Source organism: Sapajus apella, unplaced genomic scaffold (genome assembly GCF_009761245.1).
Source record: "Sapajus apella isolate SASKATOON/1434 unplaced genomic scaffold, GSC_monkey_1.0 scaffold10, whole genome shotgun sequence".
Taxonomy (NCBI): Eukaryota; Metazoa; Chordata; class Mammalia; order Primates; family Cebidae; genus Sapajus; species Sapajus apella.
In genome coordinates, this window is record NW_022436950.1 from 11,750,367 (window position 1) to 11,774,072 (window position 23,706).

Here is a 23,706-nt window from a genome sequence, read left to right on the forward strand (position 1 = left end):
ACCCAGGCTGGAGTGTAGTGACACCATCTCTGTTCACTGCAACCCCCTCCACCTCCTGGGCTCAAGTGATTTTTGTGCCTCAGCCTCCCGAGCAGCTGGACTACAGGCATGTGCTACAATGCCTGGCTAATTTTTGTATTCTTAGTAGAGACAAGGTTTTGTCATGTTGGCCAGGCTGGCCTCGAACTCCTGACCCCATGTGATCCACCTGCCTCAGCCTCCCAAAGTGCTGGGATTACAAGTGTGAGCCACTGCGCCCGGGCCCAGAACTGTCTTCTAAACAAATACTTGGAGAATCCTTATTTAACTTTCCTAAGGGCCCATGGAGGTAAAAATGATTATTTCAGAGAAAAACAAATAGTGCTTAGAATATCTGCCTGTCTAGTGTTGGCATACAGTGGAATTCAACAAGGAATTGCTGATTGAGGGAAAACGGAGAATAGCCACACTAGAGAAACTGCCAGTGGCTGAGAAAACACAAGAAAACTATTCCTTAAAAAACTCATGTAGGAAAACATCTTATGGTATTGTGTATTTTAAATATACTAATTTTTATTGCCACTTCATTTTTTTATATAACCCAGAGCTATTTTTCCAACCAGGTGAAGTGTAGAAACACATTTTTCTACTGATTCTTTAGTTTTTGTTTGGTCCAAATAACTACTCAGGGCCTACTTTCAAGAAGGAAACACTTGCTAGTAACAAATCTTTATAATGGAAATCTAAAATAAATATAATGCATTGCACATCTAGTAAATGTACATCAGACATTACATGTAAGTGTATCCTCTTGATTCAAAAGAAATGTCTAAAACAATAAACACCAAATTTTTATGGCAAAATAGGTCATTATCTTGAGCTGCATATTATTTTTTTAATTTTATATTTTAAGCTATCAATAAAATTGGCTTAAGGTATGTTTAGTTAAAAGATCTTCAGTCTTTTAGATATTTGTATTCCTTTTACTGTGTCTCTTGTCACAAACTGCTTGATTAGCTTCCCCCCATATTGCAAATCAAAATTATTTTTAATGTTAACAGTAAAAAAAGGAGAGAAGCTGGAGTCTTAAATGTAAATAAAACTTTGTATTTCATTTTGTGTAATTGTTGCAATCACTTCAAAGCAATAACTGGATATAAATGCAGTATTTTCTCAAACGGTCAAGTGTATTCCAGAATGTCCACAGCATGGTGGCATAACAGCACTGATGAAAAAATTGCCTACAGTACTAAGCAGAAAAAATGTCATATTCTTTAGAAGATAATTTGGGTCCAGGGTCCTGAATCTAGCAAAAGCCTTTTGGTTAGAAAAAGAAAGGAGGCAATGTTTTCTTTGGATGCTTTGTGAATCAGCATTTTGATGCCATCAAATTAAGAGATGCTGTCATATCCCACATGGCCAGATGGCTGCATTGTTAGAATCTGCTCAAAGAAGGAATTGGTTTTCTTCTAAGAAAAACTGTAAGTATATATTTGGTCATATTCAGCATTCAAATGCCTAGATTTTAAAGGCAATTCAACATCATGCTTTCGGTTAATATTTTCTAAAAAGGTTTTCTTAATAGATGTTAGCTAACTTCAGGAAAAATGAAAAACTTTCAAGCAGAGGAAATCAAAGGGCTCACCTCCTAGGCTAAATCCCTGCTGTCCTGCTGTCCTCTGACCTCTTGCACAGTGATTTGCCCCTGGTGGATGAAGAATACAATGACATTTCTTGATGACTGCATTTCACTATCAGAATAGTCTAAAATATGGACTAAAAGCAACACATGAAAACATACAACTGCACTTAAGGCAAGGATTTGATGCTGACAATTGTCATCAGTTCTTTCTATGTGTTTTCAGTTCAAAAAGTCAAACTCATTTTTATCTGATATAAAAGTACTGATTTTGTCTGACTTTGTATCAAAATAAAACTATTTAGTAAATACAATTACCTCACAAAAGTTGCTGTGAATTGCAATTCACTTACAAATTACTGTGTTTTGTATTGAATACTAGATTTTAATGACAGCCTCTTCCTCACATTAGCTTTTCACAAAAATATATTTCATACCACTAGTTAATAAAATTTCACAATGAAATTTTAGTTTTACAAATGCCTACATGGAACTTTATTTATGAAAAGAGTCACAAATAAGAGTTACCACTGAGATTACTTGGCTAATAAACTGTAATACTAAACAAAGAAATAGTATATTTCCTATAGGCATTCAAATTTTTATTACATATAAGTGGTTAGGAGGAATATTTTATTAGATTATATGGAAGTCAAAATCCTAAGGTGGCATCAATCTTCTCAGTGATACTTATTCCTGCAGTGTTTCCTTTAAAAAACATAATAATGAAAGAAGAGCAGCATTTGAGTGTAAAAGGTAGAATACAACCAGAAGATTAGCTCTGTTAAGGAAGCAAGAGAAGGGCTTGTGTTCTTTCAAGATGATGTGTGTTTCCATCTGCTTCAGCTGAGTATGTCTGCAGATGGTCTCAGTTAGAACTCGTGCACAAACACACAAAAGAAATGTATTTTATGTGAAAAGAAAGGAGCTGCCATTCCAAGAAAACTGTTAGCACCTTTTATGTGTCCTTATTACCAGTTACGATTCTCAACATTTTGTCTTTTGCTATTTTTTTAGCAAATCCTTCTTTGTGAGAAGAATAAGCCAATCGAAGTACTGGAAATGGTAGCCAATAGCTGGGTTATTAGCTCATTTAATTCTCCTGTAGCTTCTCTACATATTTCCTATATCTTTATGGGAAGAAGACTTTATTTATTGACTAGATTGGAATCTGTTATATAAATAAGGGAAATAATTATTACAAATGTCCCTTTCTTGTACACCTGTCACCTGCACTCACCAACAAGAGTTTATTGAGCATCTACCAGATGCCTGGCACCATGCTGAGCACTGGGAATCCAGTGACGGACGGGGCCTGCCTTCATTAACTACCAGGTTGTGAAGGCTGCAGGAAAATTGACGATTTCTATGTTCAAGGAAAAGGACAATTATGTAAAAATACGTAATTAAAAAAAATTATTCCTGGGTTATTTGGCATATTTGGATTTGCCCATGCAGGCATTCTACAGGTAGCTCAATAGCATCACAGCACTGATGCCTTATTCTCCATCGGCTGGTGGCTCCTGCCTGCAGCCCTAGCCTCCCCACCAGCAGGATTCTCTCCAGCTCATGGAACCATAAGGCAGAATCTCCCAGGCTTCATCATCTCAGTCACATGCACCCTAATGGCTCCTGCAAAATATAAAAATAAAAAACTTTATTTCAACTTCCCACTACCAAAAGTTTCTTCCTGTAATAAGGAGGGAAATACTTCATTCTAACCCATAGGTCTCTCTCAACTCTTATTGTACTGGAAGTATACTATACAATTATGATTTCCTCTTTTATTCGATCTTCAAAAAGTCTGTTGAATGATACCCGGGTCTTTACCAGGTAAGAAGAAAGGCAGTTCTGCCCACAAATGTTGATCTCACGTCTGGAGTTCCTCTAGGAAGCGCCTCTTGCCTCAGACACCACTGCCTCTGTCTTCTCTTTCTCCATGCCTCCATTAATCTGGAGACTCTAGCCAGGTCATTGTTCAACAGGGGCAGATCAGGAAAGAATCACCCATTAATCATTTTGCAATTTTCCCTCTTCTGCTTTTAAACATGTCCCCTGCCCTCCAAGCTCACCTCAAATTCAACCTTCGCCTGGATACCATTCATGATTGACCCAGTTCCCCCGACTCCCTTCTCCAGCAGACATGGCCCATGATGTTACTGTCACTTTAAGGACATGTCCTGCCTAGGGAGACACATCAAAACTCCCCCAGGGCAAGAACAATGCCTCCTATTGTTTGTCTTCTCAGCACCAGCACTGACACCAGACACTTTGGAGACACAGAACATTCAGCCTCCTCATCAAAGCCTCCTAATCCAGGCTCACCACTCCCAGATCTACTAGACAGAGGCTGGTCCTATATTCTCTTCTTGAACTTCAGCATTAGCGGTTGCTTAAATCCCAAGTAAATAATCCAAGCTTGTAGAAATTGAAAATCTGCTAAGAGCAATCTAGTCACATGGTTCATTTCACCAAGAAGTGGCTTTACCATAAAACTATCAAAATTTAGGTTTCAGGGCTCTTAATGTACATGAACCCCAGTTTCAAGGCCCTTGGGACAGGGCCTAATGTATTTACATGGCTATACCTTTTTGTAAAATATTCAAAGTGAGATATTTTAACTACAATTATCTCTTTCCATTTTGACTCCTACTACATCTTATCTCCCCGCATTACTGAGAGTCATTGCAGTGACCACAGGCATTTTTGGACTCTGGTTTAAGGGAAATTGAGGGGAGCTGTATTTACATGAGATATATTTATGTGCCTTGAGGTCACTTTCATATATGGTTAAGTGATTGCTAGCCATCCACATATAGGAATGACTTTCGGGAATACTTCTACCATCAAAAGTGGTAACCCAACCAGACATTGCAAAATGAATGTGCCAGGTCAGGGATGGTGTGACCGTGTCCTACAGCTTCCAGTGGCAAAAATACGTAGGCAGGGAGAGAACACAAGTTTACATACCAGAAGCTACTCTGTGTAAAAGTCTTCCAATCATCAGACATGTAAAACTTAAGTACAAGATTGAGCCCTCATTGATGCCTAGTCAACCAGAAATTTGAAGGAAGTATAGCACTGAAAATCAGAAATGCATGATGCATATTTTTTTTCAGGGGAATCACATAAAAGAGAATCAATCCAAATTACGTCTTTAGAGTATAACACTATAAAAGTACTGCAAAGAGTGAGTATGTCTAAAACAACTCATATATGAAAGAAACTGTACATTAGTTTCCCACTGAATTTGACAGTAAGCTGAAAAACATATTTTTAACAAAAATTTGGAAGTTAAAAAAAAATCAGTCAACCCTATTAGAGGAAACCTGGCTTATCTTTCTAGTTTCTCTAGAGAAGACAACATTTCAATATTGCTTTCACATGAAGAAGTGACAGAAGGGTATTTAGTAAAAAATGTAAAAAGGAAAAGCACTGTGGAGGTGCATTGGGCAATCAATTAGATATCATATTTCTGGCAGTTTTTATGTTTATAGTATTTACCAGTCCTTTTAAGTTCTAGCTTTCTTGGGATTCCTTTTTTTTCCTTCTAAATACATAAATATTCACTCTCACACCTAATTTAGAGTTTTTTTAATTTCCTTATCCCTTTTCTTAAAAAAGGCCCCCCCACATTGCACACACATCAGCCCTAAGAAGCCTGGATCATCCCCCTACTACCAAGATATTGAAAGGTGTGGCTGAGAAGTATAAACAAGAAGTTGGTGTGTGTCTTGCTTTGCTTTTCTCTTGGTTCGGCCAGCAAATGTGGAGAGTGTCCTCCGGGTGTAGGCAGAGTTTCGTAGAGTAGCCCAGAATGGGTAAAAAGAGAGTTCATCCTCAGCGAACTAAATAAAATATTGCAGGGCAGGCAAATCGTTACTGTAGATGCCTTTGTTTGCTCTCTGGTCTTTGCTTTGCCCTCTCCCACTGTGACGCAGGTTAATAAAAGCTTCGTGATGCCCAGGGGCAAAGTGATGAGCCTTTCTTTAAGGTGAATGGAAAAATCTTCTCATCAATTCAATAACTTCAGTCCCAGTTGCATGTTATTAAAAGTCTCTGAGGACTGATGGATATGGAACTAGTTTTCCAAGGGCAAAGTTTCATTATTATAGGAATGTTTTCAAACTTCCCTAGATCATGAACTGCTTCTGAGCTCCATCTGCTATTTATGCTTCCATTCGCACTGTCTGCAAAGGGACTCATGCTGATCTCTTCCTATTTTCCTATCCTTATTAATCCAGAGTGAAAAGAACTTCTGAATGAGAGTGTGGGTCCTTTCATGCCCTTCTTCCCCCTAATGCCCATCAAGTTATTCTTAATAGGTTCATCCTAGGGTTGCACTTCAAGGATCTCGTGAGTCCATGAATCTTGAAGAAATTTCTTATTATTTGGGACTAAAGCAGTGGTGATCTTTACAATTCTATTTCAGTTTTTAACATCTTTCTCAAAACTTTCCATTATTTTTTTTAATCTCAAAAAGAAAAAAGATGTACTGAGAAATCTTGATCCCAAAAAGAAACTGAGATCAGAAACCCCCATGTATTTGCAGGCATCTGAAAGTTCAATTGTCTAACTAAATTCCAAGTAATTAATGTTCTCAGTTTTGTATCTTCAAATCAACTAGTTAGAAATAAAAACCTTTAGATGATGTCTTGCAAAGTATTAAAGAACCTCATTAGCATTTTCTCATTTAGCACAAACATAACAAGACCTAATTATCAAGACTTCCTTCCTCTAGGCCTGCCTGCAATCAGATTCTCTTATTCCCTGTTTCTTGACAGCATATTACACTTTCTCACCTCCAAGTATTAATCATGCTGTCTGTCCAATCCAATGGTGGTGATCCCCACCCATTCCCTACCCAACAACAGTCTTTTTATCTTTCAAAAACATATCTAAGCTCTTTGAAAACTTTCTTAACTTTATTTTCCCCAACCACCCCCATCTGAATGTTTATAGTAGTTTTCTATCTCTGTGATATGTTTGGGATTTAAATTACAGATATGAGTCACTTACTGTTGGAGACATGTGATGAAAAATGCATCATTTGGTGATATTTGTCATTGTTTGAACATCATAGAGTGTACTTACACAAATCTAGATGGCAAAGCCTACCGTATCCCTAGGCTATATGGTATAACCTATTGCTACCAGGCTACAAAGCTGTACAACATGTTTCTGTCCTAAATACACAGGCAATTGAAACACCATCATAAGTATTTGTATATCTAAACACATGTAAACATAGAAAAGGTACAAACAGTGAAAATACAGTATTATAATCTTAAAGGACCACTGTTGCATATGTGGTCAGTTGTTGACCAAAACATTATTCAACACATTCATGCAACACTGACTGTATAACAATGTTTTATTGTTGTTCAGATGTATTGTTTAATATTGTGGCTATTGTTTTTATTCTAACCCATTCAGGCATTTATCCAAGATGGCTAAACCAGAGACAAATTGTATAACAAGGTTAAATAAAGTAAAATGAACCAAAACATGTGGCAAAGAGAAGTCTGCACTTATTACGCACTGTATTAAAAGTGGGTAGAGAAAAGGAGCAAATATGAGAAGAGGAAAAGGGGAAATAGAGAGAAGTATTTATTGCAATTATAAACAGAGACTTAGGCAGGAAAAGTTGTTTTTCCTATTCCATGAAATCTGGTAACACCTCATAAACCCGAAGGTCTTGCTGTACCTATTCTATTGGCTCTAATACAAGGAGACTTTTTAGTGTGTTGGGCCATGAAGGGAAGACAGCGTTTGCTGTAACCAGCGGGAAGCTGAGTAGGGCGTTGGAAAGCTATTTAGAGGCCCAAAGGTGAAATGACTATTTCTATGCCAAACTGTCTGCGATGTGTAAGATTCTCAAAGCATTTGCCCCAACTGATTCCTGCTTTCTTTCTTCTAAAAAGACAGTCAGGTTTTTTATTTTAATGTACTATTTTTGCCCTCTTTCCCAGGTCTGCTTTGTGAATCTGGATGTGAACAAGGATGAATGCAGCACGGAGCACCTGCAACAGGTAACATTGGAAACTCAAGCTGTCCAGGAGCTCATTACAAGGACCATTCAACTCGATTTCATCTGTAAATAACACTCATTTCGTAGGAGAGTCCTTAGTTAGACAGTTTCATTACAGTCCATCTCCCAACCCTTTCCCTAGCACTTTCCCTTTACATTTGTGAAGCCCGCTTTCCCGTGCAGGCAGAACTGTCCAAGCAGGTACACATCCTCTTGCCCACCAGTGCCTTAAAATGGCTATTTCTAGATGACTTTCCCAAGACTTTTCCAAAACCTGCTGATACCAGCCAACCCTCCCCTCTGTCTCTCAGATTTGCTTCTTCCTGCTGCTTTCATGAAATGCTTTATCTGTACCCTTGGCTTGAACTTTTCGCATCCTGTTGCTGCTAAATTCTCCAAGCACATCCAAGACTGTGAGGACTCTGATGTAAATATCTGAAAGTATGCAAGGACTTGAAGGCCTATTCAGTCCTCTGGAACTACAGCCTGCTGATACAATGGGAAGAATTAAGTGCTATAAGATTGCCATTTCATGCTGAAAGTGGACAATGGATTGAATTTACCATTTGGTGTGATACTATGTAATGAATAACAGCACATGGTTTGCCACTTGATTTTCACAGAACAGTGGACCTGCAATTACTTGGTTATTGACAGTTATTCCCACATTGACAATGCTGCACTTCAAGCTTCTCAAACCCGTTTTCCCACACAGCTAATCCATTATGAATTTTCACTAAGCCCCAGGTATCATCATCTGTGTAGTACTATGGGATTTTCAAGAGAAACAGCACATACAATTTTATTTGATAGAATTTTGGTGCAGAGTCCATCAAAGAGAGAGTAGAGAGGACCAAAGTAAGTTGGCATCTAAGAATAGTGTGTTTGAAGAGTTTATGTGAGTGATTTGAATAATGGTCTGCTATGGCTAAGAGCATACACACACCTTGGCACTGATTGAGCTACATGAACTGTGAAAGTTACTAATCTCCAGGCCTTAGGCTGCTTGTATATAACATGAAAGGAATAATGGTACCTAATCCATATACTGCTGTTGTGAAGATTAAATGTAGTCAGATTTAACATATATACAAGCTTTAGCATAGTGCTTTGTACACAGAGTAAAATCAATGCTAGTCACAATTTTATTGTAATTATTGTTATTGACAATTAGAACAGAAGATGTATTAGTCCATTTTCTTGCTGCTGATAAAGACATATCCTATACTGGGCAATTTACATAAGAAAGAGGTTTATTGGACTTACAGCTCCACATGGCTGGGGAGGCCTCACAATCATGATAGAAGGCAAAGAGGAGCAAGTCACATCTTACATGGATGGCAGCAGACAAAGAAAGAGCTTGCATATAAAAACTCCAGTTTTTTAAAGCCATCAGATCTCATGAGACCCATTCACTATCACAAGAACAGCATGGGAGATCCCCACCCCTATAATTCAATCATCTCCCACCAGGCTCCTCCCACAACACGTGGGAATTATAGCAGCTACAAGATGAGATTTGGATAAGGACACAGAGCCAAATCATATCAGAAGAAGATTACTAGAAAAAAATATATATATTTTATGCAAGGTCTTAAAGGGAAACATTTCTCAAAGTTACTGTTTATACCTGTGGTATAATAGTAATTACTAAATGTTTACTTGAGAAAATTTAGAGCTAAAGAGTTTTTAAAGCTTAAATTTGGCCGGGCGCGGTGGCTCATGCCTGTAATCCCAGCACTTTGGGAGGCCGAGGCGGGTGGATCACAAGGTCAAGAGATCGAGACCATCCTGGTCAAAATGGTGAAACCCCATCTCTACTAAAAATACAAAAAATTAGCTGGGCATGGTGGCGCGTGCCTGTAATCCCAGCTACTCAGGAGGCTGAGGCAGGAGAATTGCCTGAACCCAGGAGGCGGAGGTTGTGGTGAGCCGAGATTGCGCCATTGCACTCCAGCCTGGGTAACAAGAGTGAAACTCCGACTCAAAAAAAAAAAAAGCTTAAATTTGCTCTTTCAATCTAAACTTGCATGCTTCCATTTTATAAAATGTATTCTAGTAATAATCTTAGTAGATTAAGCAATTTATAGTATGAGCAGTTACAAGTATTATTTTTGCAGGTAAAGTAGTCTTTGATGAGTGGTATTTGGTGAAAAGAAATCAGCTAAACTGATAGAGATACTTGCTTTACAGAAACTGGTCAACGTTTCACCAGATCTTCCAAAACTTATCAGTTCCATGAATGTCCAACAACCAAAAGAAAATGAAATTGTCGTCCTAAGTGGGTTAGCCTCTGGAAATCTCCAGGCAGATTTTGAAGTTTCCCAGGTAAGACATAAGTTCTTGATAAGCCATTTGCTTACATCTATAGTTAGCTAAGCACATATCAGTGTAAATCCAAAATAGATGCTACACATAAGCTTCTGTAACACAGGAATCTAAGTGTCTTTGTATTTGAGAACGGTCTGCATTTGTATTTCTCTTAAATACCACCACTTGGTTGAGTTTGACAGAGCTTTTCTTACATCAACTCCTAATTTCTATTATCTCCTCAAATTCCTAAGTTGTATTTGAACTAGAGTAGATAGAGTAGGCACTGGTTATTTAGCTTGGTTTTCTGCAAATCTACTGAATAAGCAAAACAGAATTGTCTTCTCTTTTAGGAGCAGTACCAAAATTCTGTTTCATACCATCTGATCCCAGAATCCAACAATATCATCTTTCAGATGTTATGTATTTCTTAGGAAGTACCAAATTAGCCAAGCTAGTAAATCCAGGATGGCAGCTTCCAGGATGAAAAGAGAGTGTCTTGGGCACAACTAATAAAATATCCCTGCTCCAAAACAAGTGTTATTGAAAATACTACTATTATCATTCAATGCACTCATGTTCATTCCTATTATATAAATCACTATAACATTATTTAAAGACATGTAAGTAAAGTTGTTTAGTTAATTTATAAGAAAAAGGCACATAAAGTATGTTACAGTGATATGTAACAGCTCCAGATTAAAGTGATGAGCATTTGTTTTCCACAAATTGTTCTTCCTTGGGTTTTAATTTTGCTGTCAATTTTTAAAGTCCTCTTTTAGCCTTCAACTCTTCAAATTCTCAAAAAGCCCAAAGTCTCCAAATTTCATGAAACATAATACAGTATGATAAATCAATTAATAAACAAGGAGGCTTTATTTCCAGGTAATCAAATCTCCCTGACTTTGTAGCTACTAAAAAGTCTTGTGTGTTAGAAATTTTACATGAGTCCTAAGTAAGTTTTGGCTTGTCAATAAGCTTTACATTATCTTTGAGAGTGAAGACTTTATTCTCACTTTCTTTTTAGCATTAACAGATTGTTTTTAAAAACTGCCTCTGCATTATAGAACACTTTTCCTAGCTTTTGGTAACTACAGGTATTACTGAGAAATTACTGAGAAATTCTGATTTTCTGAAAATTGGTGTTGACATTAATTGGACTTGACATTGAGTTGAACTTACCAGACACTGATTAATCCCGGTTAGGATTCTTAATTAAACATGTTAGAAAATTAGCTTAAGCAAAAACAGAACATATTGGTTCATGAAACTAGAAAGATCCAGGAGTAAATAAGAGACTTAAACAATGTTATCAAGACGTGGATTTTTCTCTTGTGGCCTCTTTTCTGTTTTCTTTCCATTGGCCCTATTATTAGGCAAGCCCCCACACCTCACCCCATAAGGAAGCAATATCCCTTTGGGTTCAAGTCCCGAGACAGAGTGAATGGAATGTCACTTCCACGTGGCTTTCAGCAAAAGTCTTATTGCATCCTATTGGCTCTCATACATCACATGCCCATTTCTGAACCAATCACTGTGACCCAAGGAATGCATTATTCTGATTGGCCAGGCTTGAGTCACATGACCACCTCTGGAGCTGGAAGTGAATCAACTCCATGCGAATCACTTGGACTCTGGTGAGGTTGACCCAGTGATAGTATAGTGTGCCCTTCTCCTCGGGGCAATTGCCTGATTCATGTTTGCACCTCCTTGCATAATTTGCATACAATAGGCACTCAGAGAATACCGGGTGAGTTTAGCGTAGTATGCCTAAACTCAGTGGAAAGGAAATTAAGCCAACTTCTGATTACTTTACAACAGCAGTTCCTCTCCATTTGGGGGATCACAAATACTTTGTGAATTCAATAAAAGCTGTAGACCAGTGCGTCTCAAATGCTAACGCATGTAGGCATCTCCAACAGATTCCTTGTAGATGCAGATTCTGATTCAGTAGATATGGGTTGAGTCCTGAGATTAAATATTTCCAACAAGCTCCCAGGTGATGCCACGGCTGCAGGTCCACACCCTCACTTAAAAAAGCAAGGTAAGGACCACCTTCTTTGAAAAATAGACCTACTCACATATGCACATAAGGGAATTCTATTTTTTGAACCCCAGGGATTTCCTGAACCCCTTGGAGAAGGATTGAATTTTTCATTGTATTATCATCTCTCCTAGAATTATTGAAACATTTAAATACTATTCCAATGAACAATAAATAATATGAATAGTGAAAATGTATAGTGGAGGATGGGGATATGGTTTGTAAACTTAGAACTGAACAGAAGTAAGAGGTCTAACTAGTGCATGATTCAATAATTTGGGCCTCTTTTTCACTGTTCTTCCCATATGCTGGTCTTTTAGAGATAATTATTTCACTTCCTATGGATTTCATTTAATTTCATACTGACTACTTCTTTAGATAAGCAATACAAATTATAGAATCTTGTAGTTGATGGAACACTTACTGTACATCTGAAGTACCAATAGGGGTTTTACTGAGTATCTTCAAGGCAGAGAAAGATACTGGTCTGAGAAGCTAGGACTCAGTTTAATCAAGAGAGGTAACCAAGACAGCGTTGACGAAAATTTAGACTGGCTCCTTCTTGACTCTAGACCTTGACTTCCCTTTTCTTCGAGCATTTAATCTAGACAATTTATAATTCTAAATTCCTCCTCTGCCTTTTTGAGATGTAAATCTTTTTGTAAAAGCCTCTTGCCAGCTTTATACCCAGAAATGTCTTTTTCAAGGACCTGGGAGCTGTCCCTTTGAAATGTAATCATTAAGGAAGATAGTCCCCTTAGTGTCCCCAGTCTCTATGGTAGAGTAAGAACCTAACTTCAGTGGGCATCTTGCTCCAGGTTGTAAAACTACCTCCTGTAATAAAGATACAAGAGAGTTTACTTAGTATCAAACACAGATGACCCAAGATCTCCCCCATCACCCTAGCCCTTAAAAACCCTATTGCCCTTTGCTTCCGTGGAGTTGTGGTCCAGCCTCATTCTGGCCTCCCTTCCCTATTTTAATAGCCTCGAATAAAATCTTCTTTGCCTGTTTAACTTTACCCAGTTGAACTTTTGCTTTAACCAAGGGAGACTAAAATATGTGATACAGCTGGTCTATTTTCCCCTAAGTCAGGCTTTCTCCTAGGTACCTTGTGTTCCCAAACATCACTTGATTTTTTTTCAAGCAGTTTATTAGTATGATCCCAGAAGATATTTCAAATATTTTAAAGGTCCCCCACTCCTTTTAAGAGGAGAGCTTGGTAGAAAAAGAAAGGTCGGAGGCAAGAGTCTTTTATTTACCCTTTTTAATAAATGCCTTCTTTTCTCTTCACTTTCAGTGCCCTTGGCTGCCAGATATCTGCTTGGTCCAATGTGCAAGAGGGAACAGACCAAACAGTACCAATTGCATCATCTTTGAAATCAACAAATTTTTGATTGGTCTGGAACTGGTGCAGGAGCGACAGCTCCACCTAGAAACAAGCATCTTGAAAGTGGAGGATGACACAAACTGTTCCTTATCCTCAATTGAGGAAGACTTTCTCACTGCTTCTGAGCACCTGGAGGAAGAGAATGATGTGGATGAATCTAGGAACGGTGAGAACTTCCCAATAAAAAATGTGCCCCCTGAAACTAGTCCCCATATAAAAATGTCTGGGCGAGATTTCAGAAAAGTTCCAGGCCACATCAGTTTGGCCGACACATCACAAACTGTACTTGCTGAATTTTAAGGAAGGAAGGAAGGAGGATATGAGAACACTGGTGAAGATGCTGACCAATGCACTTAGCAGACTTAATGGTTGGATGGATCCAGACTCCCAAAAAATGCCTTAGGGATGCCGAAGGGAATTTGTGTACTTTAAAGGAAAATCCTCCTGCCTGCCAAGAGTTGGTGGCTATCACTGGGAGGAAAGTTAATTTTCCTAAGACTTCCATCAAAGCCATATATTTGTTGGAGCCAAGTTGGACCAGCCTGGATTTGAATCCCAGCACTGCCACATTGAGGCTGTGAGATCTGGTGCCAGTTACCTAATTTTTCTGAGCCCCAGTTTTGTTGTCTAATTTGGGAGTACTGCCTATAGCTAATGACTTTTGTGAGGATAGAAAAAGATAATCCAGGAAAGTACTTGGCAGTCATTTCTTCAGCTCTTTCTGTTGACTCATTCACAGAGCTCAATGAACAATGAGTTCCTTCTTCCCAGTTTTAGCCACCGAGGAAGGGGTACCCCAGATGTTGTTGCACTGTCCCTGGCACAAGTTATGTGCAAACTTTAGACAAATCTTTGCAAGAAGTCCCACTACTGAGGTTGCTGTCAACATCCCCCCTTCTCCTTCCATACCCAATGGGAAGCGCTAAGATGCAGCTGTCTTTCCCCTGAAGAATGCTTTCCCCTGAAGAATGGTGGCACCCCTCAGCCTTCAAATACCTCCTACTCTAGTGCTTGCATTTGTATACCACATGGAAAGCCATTTTGTTGGGTAGCATTCTATCATGCAATTTGAAAGCCTTTTCAGACTAATTTTTCTTGAAGAAACATTCAAAATATTATTCTTCAAGGGGGAAAAATGTTAATGCTTTATTTTTAGAGAGTAATTATTGCATTAGACTCATGGTAACCTGCTATCCAAAAAATAATAGTGTCCCTCATTTTCTCTTCACTAGGTTATGAACATATAAATATCTCAGCCAATGTTTTGGAAAGTAAACAGCCAAAGAGTGCCACCCAGGAGGAATGGAATTACAACAAAGAAAAGTGGCTTTATGCTTTGGAAGACAAATACATCAACAAATGTCACACACCGTTGGCTAAAACAGAACGATCTCCAGAAAACCTAACAAAGAACACAGCCTCGCAGAGTCTAGATCCCTCAGCCAAGCCATCACTGTGGAAAAGTGAAGCCGTGGGGAGTGAGAGACAAGCCACACGTTATTATTATTCAGAAGTTTTTAAAGACCAAGCGGAAAAATCACAGGCACTGTATATTCCAAAGGATGCTTATTTCCCCATGATGGATAAAGATGTGCCTTCTGCATGTGCTGTGGCTGAACAGAGAAGCAACCTAAACCCAGGAGATCATGAAGACACAAGAAATGCTCTTCCTTCTATACAAGATGGAGAAGTCACAACTGGCAAGTACGCTACAAATTTAGCAGAATCCGTGCTGCAGGATGCGTTTATCAGATTATCTCAGTCTCAGCCCACCTTACTCCAGGAATATGCAGCCAGTGTTTCTGTAGGAAGTTCTCTGCTTCCCAGTTGCTATTCCACAAAAGATACAGTGGTTTCTCAGTCATGGAATGAGCTCCCCAAAATCGTCGTTGTTCAGAGTCCAGATGGCAGCGATGCTCCCCCTGAGCCAGGCATCTCCTCATGGCCTGAGACGGAAGTCTCTGTTGAAACTTCAGGCATCCTCTCAGGAGAGAACTCCAGCAGACAAGCCCAGAGTGCTGTAGAAGTGGCATTAGCTTGTGCAGCCACTGTGATTGGAACCATTTCCAGTCCACAGGCCACAGAAAGACTCAAAATGGAGCAAGTGGATTCAAACTGTCCACTAGGTGGCAGTGGTGCACAGCAAACTCAACCACCCCAAGGACTCAAGGAACCTTCCATCAGTGAGTACTCCTTTCCATCTGCTTTGTGTGGCATGACTCAAGTGGCCAGTGCCGTGGCTGTCTGTGGTCTGGGTGAAAGAGAAGAGGTGACGTGCTCAGTGGCTCCAAGTGGTGGTCTCTTGCCTGCAGCTGATGCTTCTGAAGCCATCCCCCCACTTTGTAGTTTAGCAAGCATAGAGTTTGGCAAGGAAGCTATTGCAGAGGGATTGCTCAAGGAGGCTGCTCTGGTTTTAACAAGGCCTAATACCTACAGCAGCATGGGAGACTTCCTGGAATCCATGAACAGGAGAATCATGGAAACTGCTTCAAAGTCTCAGACCCTGTGCTCAGAAAATGTCCTCAGGAACGAACTGGCACATACGCTGTCCAATGTTATCCTGAAGCATTCCATTGACGAAGTTTACCAGAAAAATATGATAATCAACCCCAATGACGACAGGCATTCATCTGAAATTCTGGACACCTTAATGGAAAGTACAAACCAACTGCTCTTTGATGTGATATGCTTCACGTTCAAGAAGATGAGCCACATTGTACGGCTTGGCGAATGTCCTGCTGTCCTTTCTAAGGAGACCATCAGAAGGAGGGAGACGGAATCAGGCTGCCAGCCATCTGATCCGGGTGCTAGTCAAGCATGGACAAAAGCCACTGAATCCTCCAGCAGCTCTCCACTTAACGATTCACACAACACTAGTCTTGTCATCCACAATCTTGTGGGGGACATGCATTCAAAACAAGACAAGGGTGGAGTGAGGCCAGGCCTCTTAAAGAACCCCATGCTGCAGTCAGAATTATCACATAGTCACAGAGGGCCCAACTCTTCGACTGCTAAAACATCCCCCAAGGAAATATATCTGAAAGGAACCGCGGGAGAGGATACAAAAAGCCCTCATCTCAGTGAGAATGAATGCAGAGCCTCTTTGGAAGCACAAAGGCCCCCAACAGTCAGCCAGTGCAGAAGCGGTTCCCAGGAGGCTGGGGACAGTATCCCCCCAAACACCCAAGAAAAGTACAACTGTGCCACATCTCACAACAACGAAGTTCAAGTCGACCTGTCCTTGTTAGGGGATGACTTGCTGCTTCCTGCTCAATCCGTGCTTCAAGCAAAGCATGCAGACATCTACTGCATTACAGACTTTGCGGAAGAATTAGCAGACACGGTCGTCTCCATGGCAACTGAAATTGCAGCGATTTGCCTTGACAACTCCAGTGGAAAACAACCCTGGTTTTGTGCATGGAAAAGAGGGAGTGAGTTTCTGATGACACCCAACATACCCTGCCGATCCTTGAAGAGAAAGAAAGAGATCCAGGGGAGCGGGGCCGCTGTGAGGAAACACAAGCCTCCCCGGCTCAGTGAGATCAAGAGGAAGACGGATGAGCACCCAGAGCTTAAAGAGAAGCTCATGAACAGGGTTGTGGACGAGTCCATGAACCTTGAGGATGTCCCAGATTCTGTCAATCTTTTTGCCAATGAAGTGGCAGCCAAGATCATGAACCTGACGGAGTTCTCCATGGTGGACGGTATGTGGCAGGCACAGGGCTATTCCCGGAATAGGTTACTGAGTGGTGGCGACAGGTGGAGCCGGCTGAAGACCTCCAGCTGTGAAAGCATTCCTGAAGAAGACTCCGAGGCCAGGGCCTATGTCAACAGCCTGGGGTTAATGAGCACCCTGAGCCAGCCGGTCAGCAGGGCCAGCTCTGTCTCCAAGCAGTCGAGCTGTGAGAGCATCACCGATGAGTTTTCCAGGTTCATGGTGAACCAGATGGAAAATGAAGGGAGAGGATTTGAGTTACTGCTGGATTACTATGCTGGCAAGAATGCCAGCAGCATTCTGAGCTCGGCCATGCAACAGGCTTGCCGAAAAAGTGACCACCTCAGCGTGAGGTCGAGCTGTCCCTCTAAGCAGTCCAGCACAGAGAGCATCACCGAGGAGTTCTACAGGTACATGCTGAGGGACATCGAAAGAGATAGCAGAGACAGCACCTCCTCCAGACGGAGCAGCCAGGACTGGGCAGCTGGCCTACTATCTCCTTCTCTGCGATCTCCAGCGTGCCACAGACAGTCATCCATGCCAGACAGCAGGTCCCCATGCTCCAGGCTGACAGTGAATGTGCCCATCAAAGCCAACTCTTTAGATGGCTTTGCTCAGAACTGCCCACAAGATTTCCTAAGCGTGCAGCCAGTCGGTAGCGCGTCCTCATCCGGTCTCTGCAAATCTGACTCTTGCTTGTATCGGAGAGGTGGGACTGACCACATCACAAGCATGTTAATTCATGAAACGTGGGCTAGCTCCATCGAGGCCCTCATGCGCAAGAACAAAATCATTGTGGATGATGTGGGGGGAGCTGACACAGAGCCTGTTTCCAGTGGCTCTCCCTCGCAAGCAGAGAAATGTGCATATAGATCAGCTTCGAGCAGGATGTGCGGTGGGCCAACTCTGCTTATTCAGGAGTCTCTCGATCGCCCGAGGAAAGACTCTATTACTGAATGCAGACAGCCCCTGGTGTCATCTTTGAGCAAAACCACTTCTCTTACAAACCACAACCGTTTAGATTCTGAAAAAGAAACTTCCTCGTGCCAGGACACTGTCCCAGTAAACCACAAAAGGCGGTCACTTTGCTCGAGGGAAGTGCCTTTGATTCAGATTGAAACGGATCAGAGAGAAGCCCGTGCTGGGGAACCTGGGCCCTTCCTTTCCAAAAGCAGCCCCCTAGAGGAAGCAGAAGAGCATCTGAATGACGAAAACATCCCAGATGGGGTGAGAGGTGGAGACACAGCCGTGAACACCTGTCAAATCCATAGGTAAGTGAATCATCTCTTAGACTACAAAGGGTGCATGTGACTGGAATTTGCATCTTAATCAATGCTTAGTCTGAATCTTAGACTTAAATTTGGATTTGATTGGTGCAAGAGCTAAATTTTCAAAACCAAAAAAAAAAAAAAAATGACCTCCTTGGTTAATATGCACTTATGATAGAGATTTGAAAGTAACTTTCTTAAAAATCTCCAAAACAAATTAAACTCATCTATATAACCAAAGAAGATATCATTTTCCCCATTAAAATTAATCTCCTATGGTTTGCTACCTTCTAAAATTCATTTATGGCATTTTTAAGCAAATAATAATATTAATAACATATTATGCAATAATATTAACAATAAATGATGCCAACTTATTCATTTGAAAACAGTTAAATTTAAATAAATGTTAGTATTGGCATTTGACATTAAATATTTTGGCATCATTATTCTCTCCTCTTGTTTTTCTTCTCCATAGAGTCTCTCCTTTCAAGTTTTTCTTTCTGGTTTTTTTTGTTTGTTTGTTTTTTGTTTTTTTTTTTTTCTGAAGATCTTGGCAAGGACACCGTGTCCCACAAGAGCTGGCCCTTTAGATGCCTGGTATAATTCTGGCAGTATAAATGCAAGGCAATCCTGCAGTATTGTTACTTAAACAGTTCTCTTCCAGAAAATTATGACGTAGTTGCCGATGCATTTTGAATTTGACGCAATGTAATAATTTCTCTCAGGCTGCTTAAACAACTGTCCATTCCTTTTACAGCATATATTTGCTGTAGAAAATTTATAAGATTCTTGAATATGAGATCATTGTATCATTCCTTTAGTTTTAGTCCGTAAAGTTAAAACGGGAAAACAAAATAAAAAAAATAAGCTACTCGCCTTGCAAAACCTAAGTTGGAACAGTCTTTTCAGAGACATATGACTATATTGTTTGTTATTTACAAGAAGCCTGTGATTTTTAAATGTTTACTGTCAATGAACAAGTTGAACATAGCCATCATCAAATTTCAGCAGCTCTCTGAAAGTCCTTGAGACTTGCCCACTTCCACCAAAGGGATTCATCTTCAGGTACTAGTGCTCCCCACTAGAGGGCATCATTACAGGTGTGGTTATGGTTGGGTGTGTTTGGTACATAGTGTCTAGGTGGATTTAAATATATCCTTCTTAGCCACTCAGTGCTAAGAACTTAACTTTCCAATTGGATGAAAACCTGGAAGAATAGGGAGAAAGCATGGAAACAAAAGCAAAAGAACACAAAGCTAAATCAAACGACGTAGGCAGAGCTAACCAAGGCACATATTTATACAACAGTAATTCTCCAGCTATAGACAATATGTATCGAAGTATTTTATCTGGGTTGCATGGAAAATTACAATTTTTTAAAGCGATCAGAGCTAAAGAAACAAATTAGTTCATGTGTAATTCTCTAGAATTACTTTAACTTGAAATACAAAAAAATGGAAAACCCTTACAATAGAATACAGATGCCTGACTGAGAGTCTTCTTCAACACAGATATCTTAAATCCAGCTGAGATTTTTAACCAAAGAGTGACTAGTTAGGGAGCGTTCACCAAATAGTAATTCAACAAGATTTATGGTTGTAGGCTGAGATCAAATCGCATGTGTTACTGAAGTTGAATAAAATTCATTATACAATTATGAATTAAATGTCACTGATATCCTTAAAATAGGTAAAATTCAATGCTATTTCCAAAATAATATTGGAAATATTTATAAATAAAGTCCTCAAATGACTTAGGTTTGTATTACATATAATGACCTAAGAACATACCCTCTAAAATCATGATTTCTGGTTTGGTTTACCACCAATAAAACAAAAAAGAATGTAGAGTCACCCACCCTAGAAATTCAAGACCTACATCTGCTTCCAAAACATAAGGACTAAATATTGAAAGTGTTTTTCTTTGTGGAACAATATAAAGGATTATTATGGAACATGGATTTTTACTAACCTTGCAACTATACCACCTTGAGCAACTTCCCTGTTTACCTCAGTTTACTCACCTATAGGAAAGAATGATAATTATATTATATGAGGATCTTTAAGGTTTTAATAAAGAAATGCACATAAATCTCTCAACTCTGGGCCTTGCAGGTTGTAAGCACTCAATAAATGCTTGCTTTTTGGTGCTGTCGTTGTTTGGGGTTAGGGTACGTGACTGCCCTTATTCCAGGAAATTTTTTTTTCCAAAAGAAATAGCTTATGAACAGTAAGAGGATTTTATTAAAACCAGAGAATTTCCGGAATTTGCTAGAGGGAAAATTAACCATATTTAGATTACATTTTTTAAGCTCAGAGATGTTATGGGATTTGATTAGTCAAAATAGATAAATACAAAACTCACTTCTCTGTGAAACAGTTCTTCCCCCATCCACACAAACAAGATAAGTGGCATAGGCACTCTTAATTTTGTTTGGAGTTGTGGAGGCATCATGTCCTGAAAATAATTTTAGGCTATTTTCTTTAAGCACGTTTTCATGATTCTTACTTTAAAAAATGTTATTAATGCTCCATATACTGAAATAAAAATCACTTTCTTACTTTTTTTGATTAAAGGATAACAACTTCAGAGTTTACTTGACTTTTTGATAAGCTGAGACCACAAAGCATAAACAAGAAACAGAATTCTGAGCATTCACACGCCATACTCGCTGACATAATCTTATGTTTTAGAAACATATTTTAGGTTGTGTATCCATTTATATTTGCCTCAAGAAAAAATGATTCATCCCTCAAACATTTGAGTGCTTATTCCGACAAGCAATTAGCCTTGGGGCTGAAAACACAGAAGAAAATAGAGACTTGTGTCTACTCTCATGGCTCTTATACACTAGTGGGAGAGACAAGCAGTGTACATTGGAAAACCTTTGGAAAAAAATATTATTGTATAGTGTGATGAGAGAAAAAGTAAAGAGTAATGTGGCAGCAAATAACTGGTAGGGAAAGTGGATACTTAGACAGGATGTTGGCATTTGAGATGAGACCTAAAGAAGAGAAGTTGCCAACCATGGGAAGAACTAGAGTGAAAGACTTGTGAAATGCTTGCATTTTAAGCATTATGGTGATCTAGCCAGTCTAAAAAGTGTTCCCACTATGAATCACCTAGAAATCCTGGATTAAGTATAATAAACATCTTTTTAAGCACAAAGTTGATTTGAAAAAAAGAAAAGAAAAGAAAAACAAATAAGCTTTTGTGATCTATTGCCCAGAATGGTGAATGTAATAAATAACAATTCAGTATATATTTCTTTTTCTTTCTTATTTATTTATTTATTTATTTTGGATAGCGTCTCATGCTGTCACCCAGGCTGGAGTGCTATGGCGCAACCATGGCTCCCCACAGCTCCAGCCCCCTGGGCTCAAGCAATCCTCCTACCTCAGCCTTTCAAGCAGCTGGGACTGTAGGTGTGGACCACCATGCCTGCCCAGTTTTTTAATTTTTTGTGGAGATGGAGATCTCACTCAGTTGCCCAGTCTGGTCTCAGACTCCTGGGCTCAAATGATCCTGCCACCTCAGCCTCCCAAAGTGCTGATATTACAGGCGTGAGCCACTGTGCCTGACCTATATATTTCAAAACTGCTAAAACATTAGCTATTAAATGTTTTCACCACAACAAAATATAAGTATGTGAGGTGCTAGATTTGTTAATTAGCATGATTTAATCATTCCAGAGGGTAAACATATATGAAAGCATCACAGTATACCCCATATAATAGATACAATTACTGTCAATTTAAAAAATTGGCAAGCAGGTGTGGTATATTCCCCATGGATTTGGATGTTTGGCACTCCCGTCTAAAACAGCACCTCCTAAGAGCCCTTATCTGGAGAGATGGGAACAGAACGCTGTCTGCCATTTATGATTTACCCTCGTTTCACAGAGAAAGCTGATCTTAACAATAGTAATTATAATGAAAATTTCAGAAGGAAAAGAAAAGAAAGAATTTGAAAAGGTAGCAAATTAAAGCTGACTCTGTGCCTGCCCTTGAGGGCATTTACCTGTTTCCATAGCCTAAAAATACATTTTCTAAAGACTGGTAGGAGCCAGGAAATGAGACTGTGGGTCCCTGAATGGTGAAGACTTGGAACTAAGACAGACTTCCACATGCTGAAGGGTGACAACCTCGGTAAAAGTGTGAACTAAGGAAAAAGCTCACCCACCAGAAAAGTAAACAGATTTTACAAAAATGTGTCTTTCCAGGTTAGGGCTCCGGGTATGAGAAAAAAACAATCCCCTTGACAATGTATAACCACAGCTTACCCTAATGCATTTTTGTATTCTAATTTGCATTATACTTGTGGTCCAGGAAATCCCAAACTCGTAAATTACCTTAAAGCAATGTCAGGTTAACAATCCTGTGAGAGCTTGGTAGAGGCAAAAGTAAAATCTCTGGAGAGTTACGCCCCATCTTAAAGGATTTCAAAAAATAAAACCCCATCAAATATAAGCTCGGAGTCTCAAACTGCAAGACACACAAGGAATCAAGGCACTGTGAGACTCAGCACAAACATGAAAAGGCAGAATTAGCCCTACTAAGGTTCTCAGACACTGGAATTATTAAATACAGAATGTAAAGTACTTATTTTCAATATTTCCAAAAAATGTGACTTACAAAATAGGAGCAAGAAAGAAACTACCATCAGAATAGAATGAGGTAGATATAAAAATCAAATACCACTACAAGAGACAAAAAGTGTAATAATTGAAATTTAAAACAGCTAGATAGAAAAACATATTACTGAAACCAAAAATACAATGGCATACCTGCAGAGACAGCACTAAAGTTGAATGTGAAAGGACTTCTGTTTCCACGTACAATGAAGTTACTGAAACTGAAACTGAACTTGCCCTCCATCCATTAATTTTTTTTTTTTTTTTTTGAGACCGAGTCTTGCCCTGTCACCCAAGCTGGAGCGCAGTGGTGCGATCTTGACTCACTGCAGTCTCTGCCTCCCAGTTGCAAGTGATTCTCCTGCATCCACCTCCTGGGATAGCTGTGATTACAGGAGCATGCCACCACACCTGGCTAAATTTTCTTTTGTATTTTTAATAGGGATGGGGTTTCACCATGTTGGCCAGGCTGGCCTCAAACTCCTAACCTCAAGTAACCCCCTTGCCTCTGCCTCCCAAAGTGCTGGGATTGCAAACGTGAGCCACTGTGCCTGGCCCATCCATGAATAATTTATTTTTGAAGAGCAAAATTAAGCAACTGCTTTCACACATTGTACAACAAGGGGCACATTGAGCAAAGGAAAATAAACATGATTAGCCCTATAATCGCCCTCACTTTCTGTTGGGATTTCCT

General features: G+C 39.6%; 1 protein-coding gene across 5 annotated transcripts in view; it reads left to right on the top strand.

Annotated features, from left to right (window-relative positions):
- Positions 1-23,706, top strand: part of SPHKAP (SPHK1 interactor, AKAP domain containing) — a 166,212-nt gene that overhangs the window by 126,326 nt on the left and 16,180 nt on the right. For all 5 annotated transcript variants that reach the window (XM_032277996.1, XM_032277992.1, XM_032277994.1 and 2 more), the window contains 4 exons: positions 7,591-7,650; positions 9,843-9,977; positions 13,304-13,559; positions 14,626-18,379. In XM_032277996.1, the coding sequence (XP_032133887.1) occupies positions 7,591-7,650; positions 9,843-9,977; positions 13,304-13,559; positions 14,626-18,379 (4,205 nt within the window). The remainder of the gene's footprint in view (positions 1-7,590; positions 7,651-9,842; positions 9,978-13,303; positions 13,560-14,625; positions 18,380-23,706) is intronic.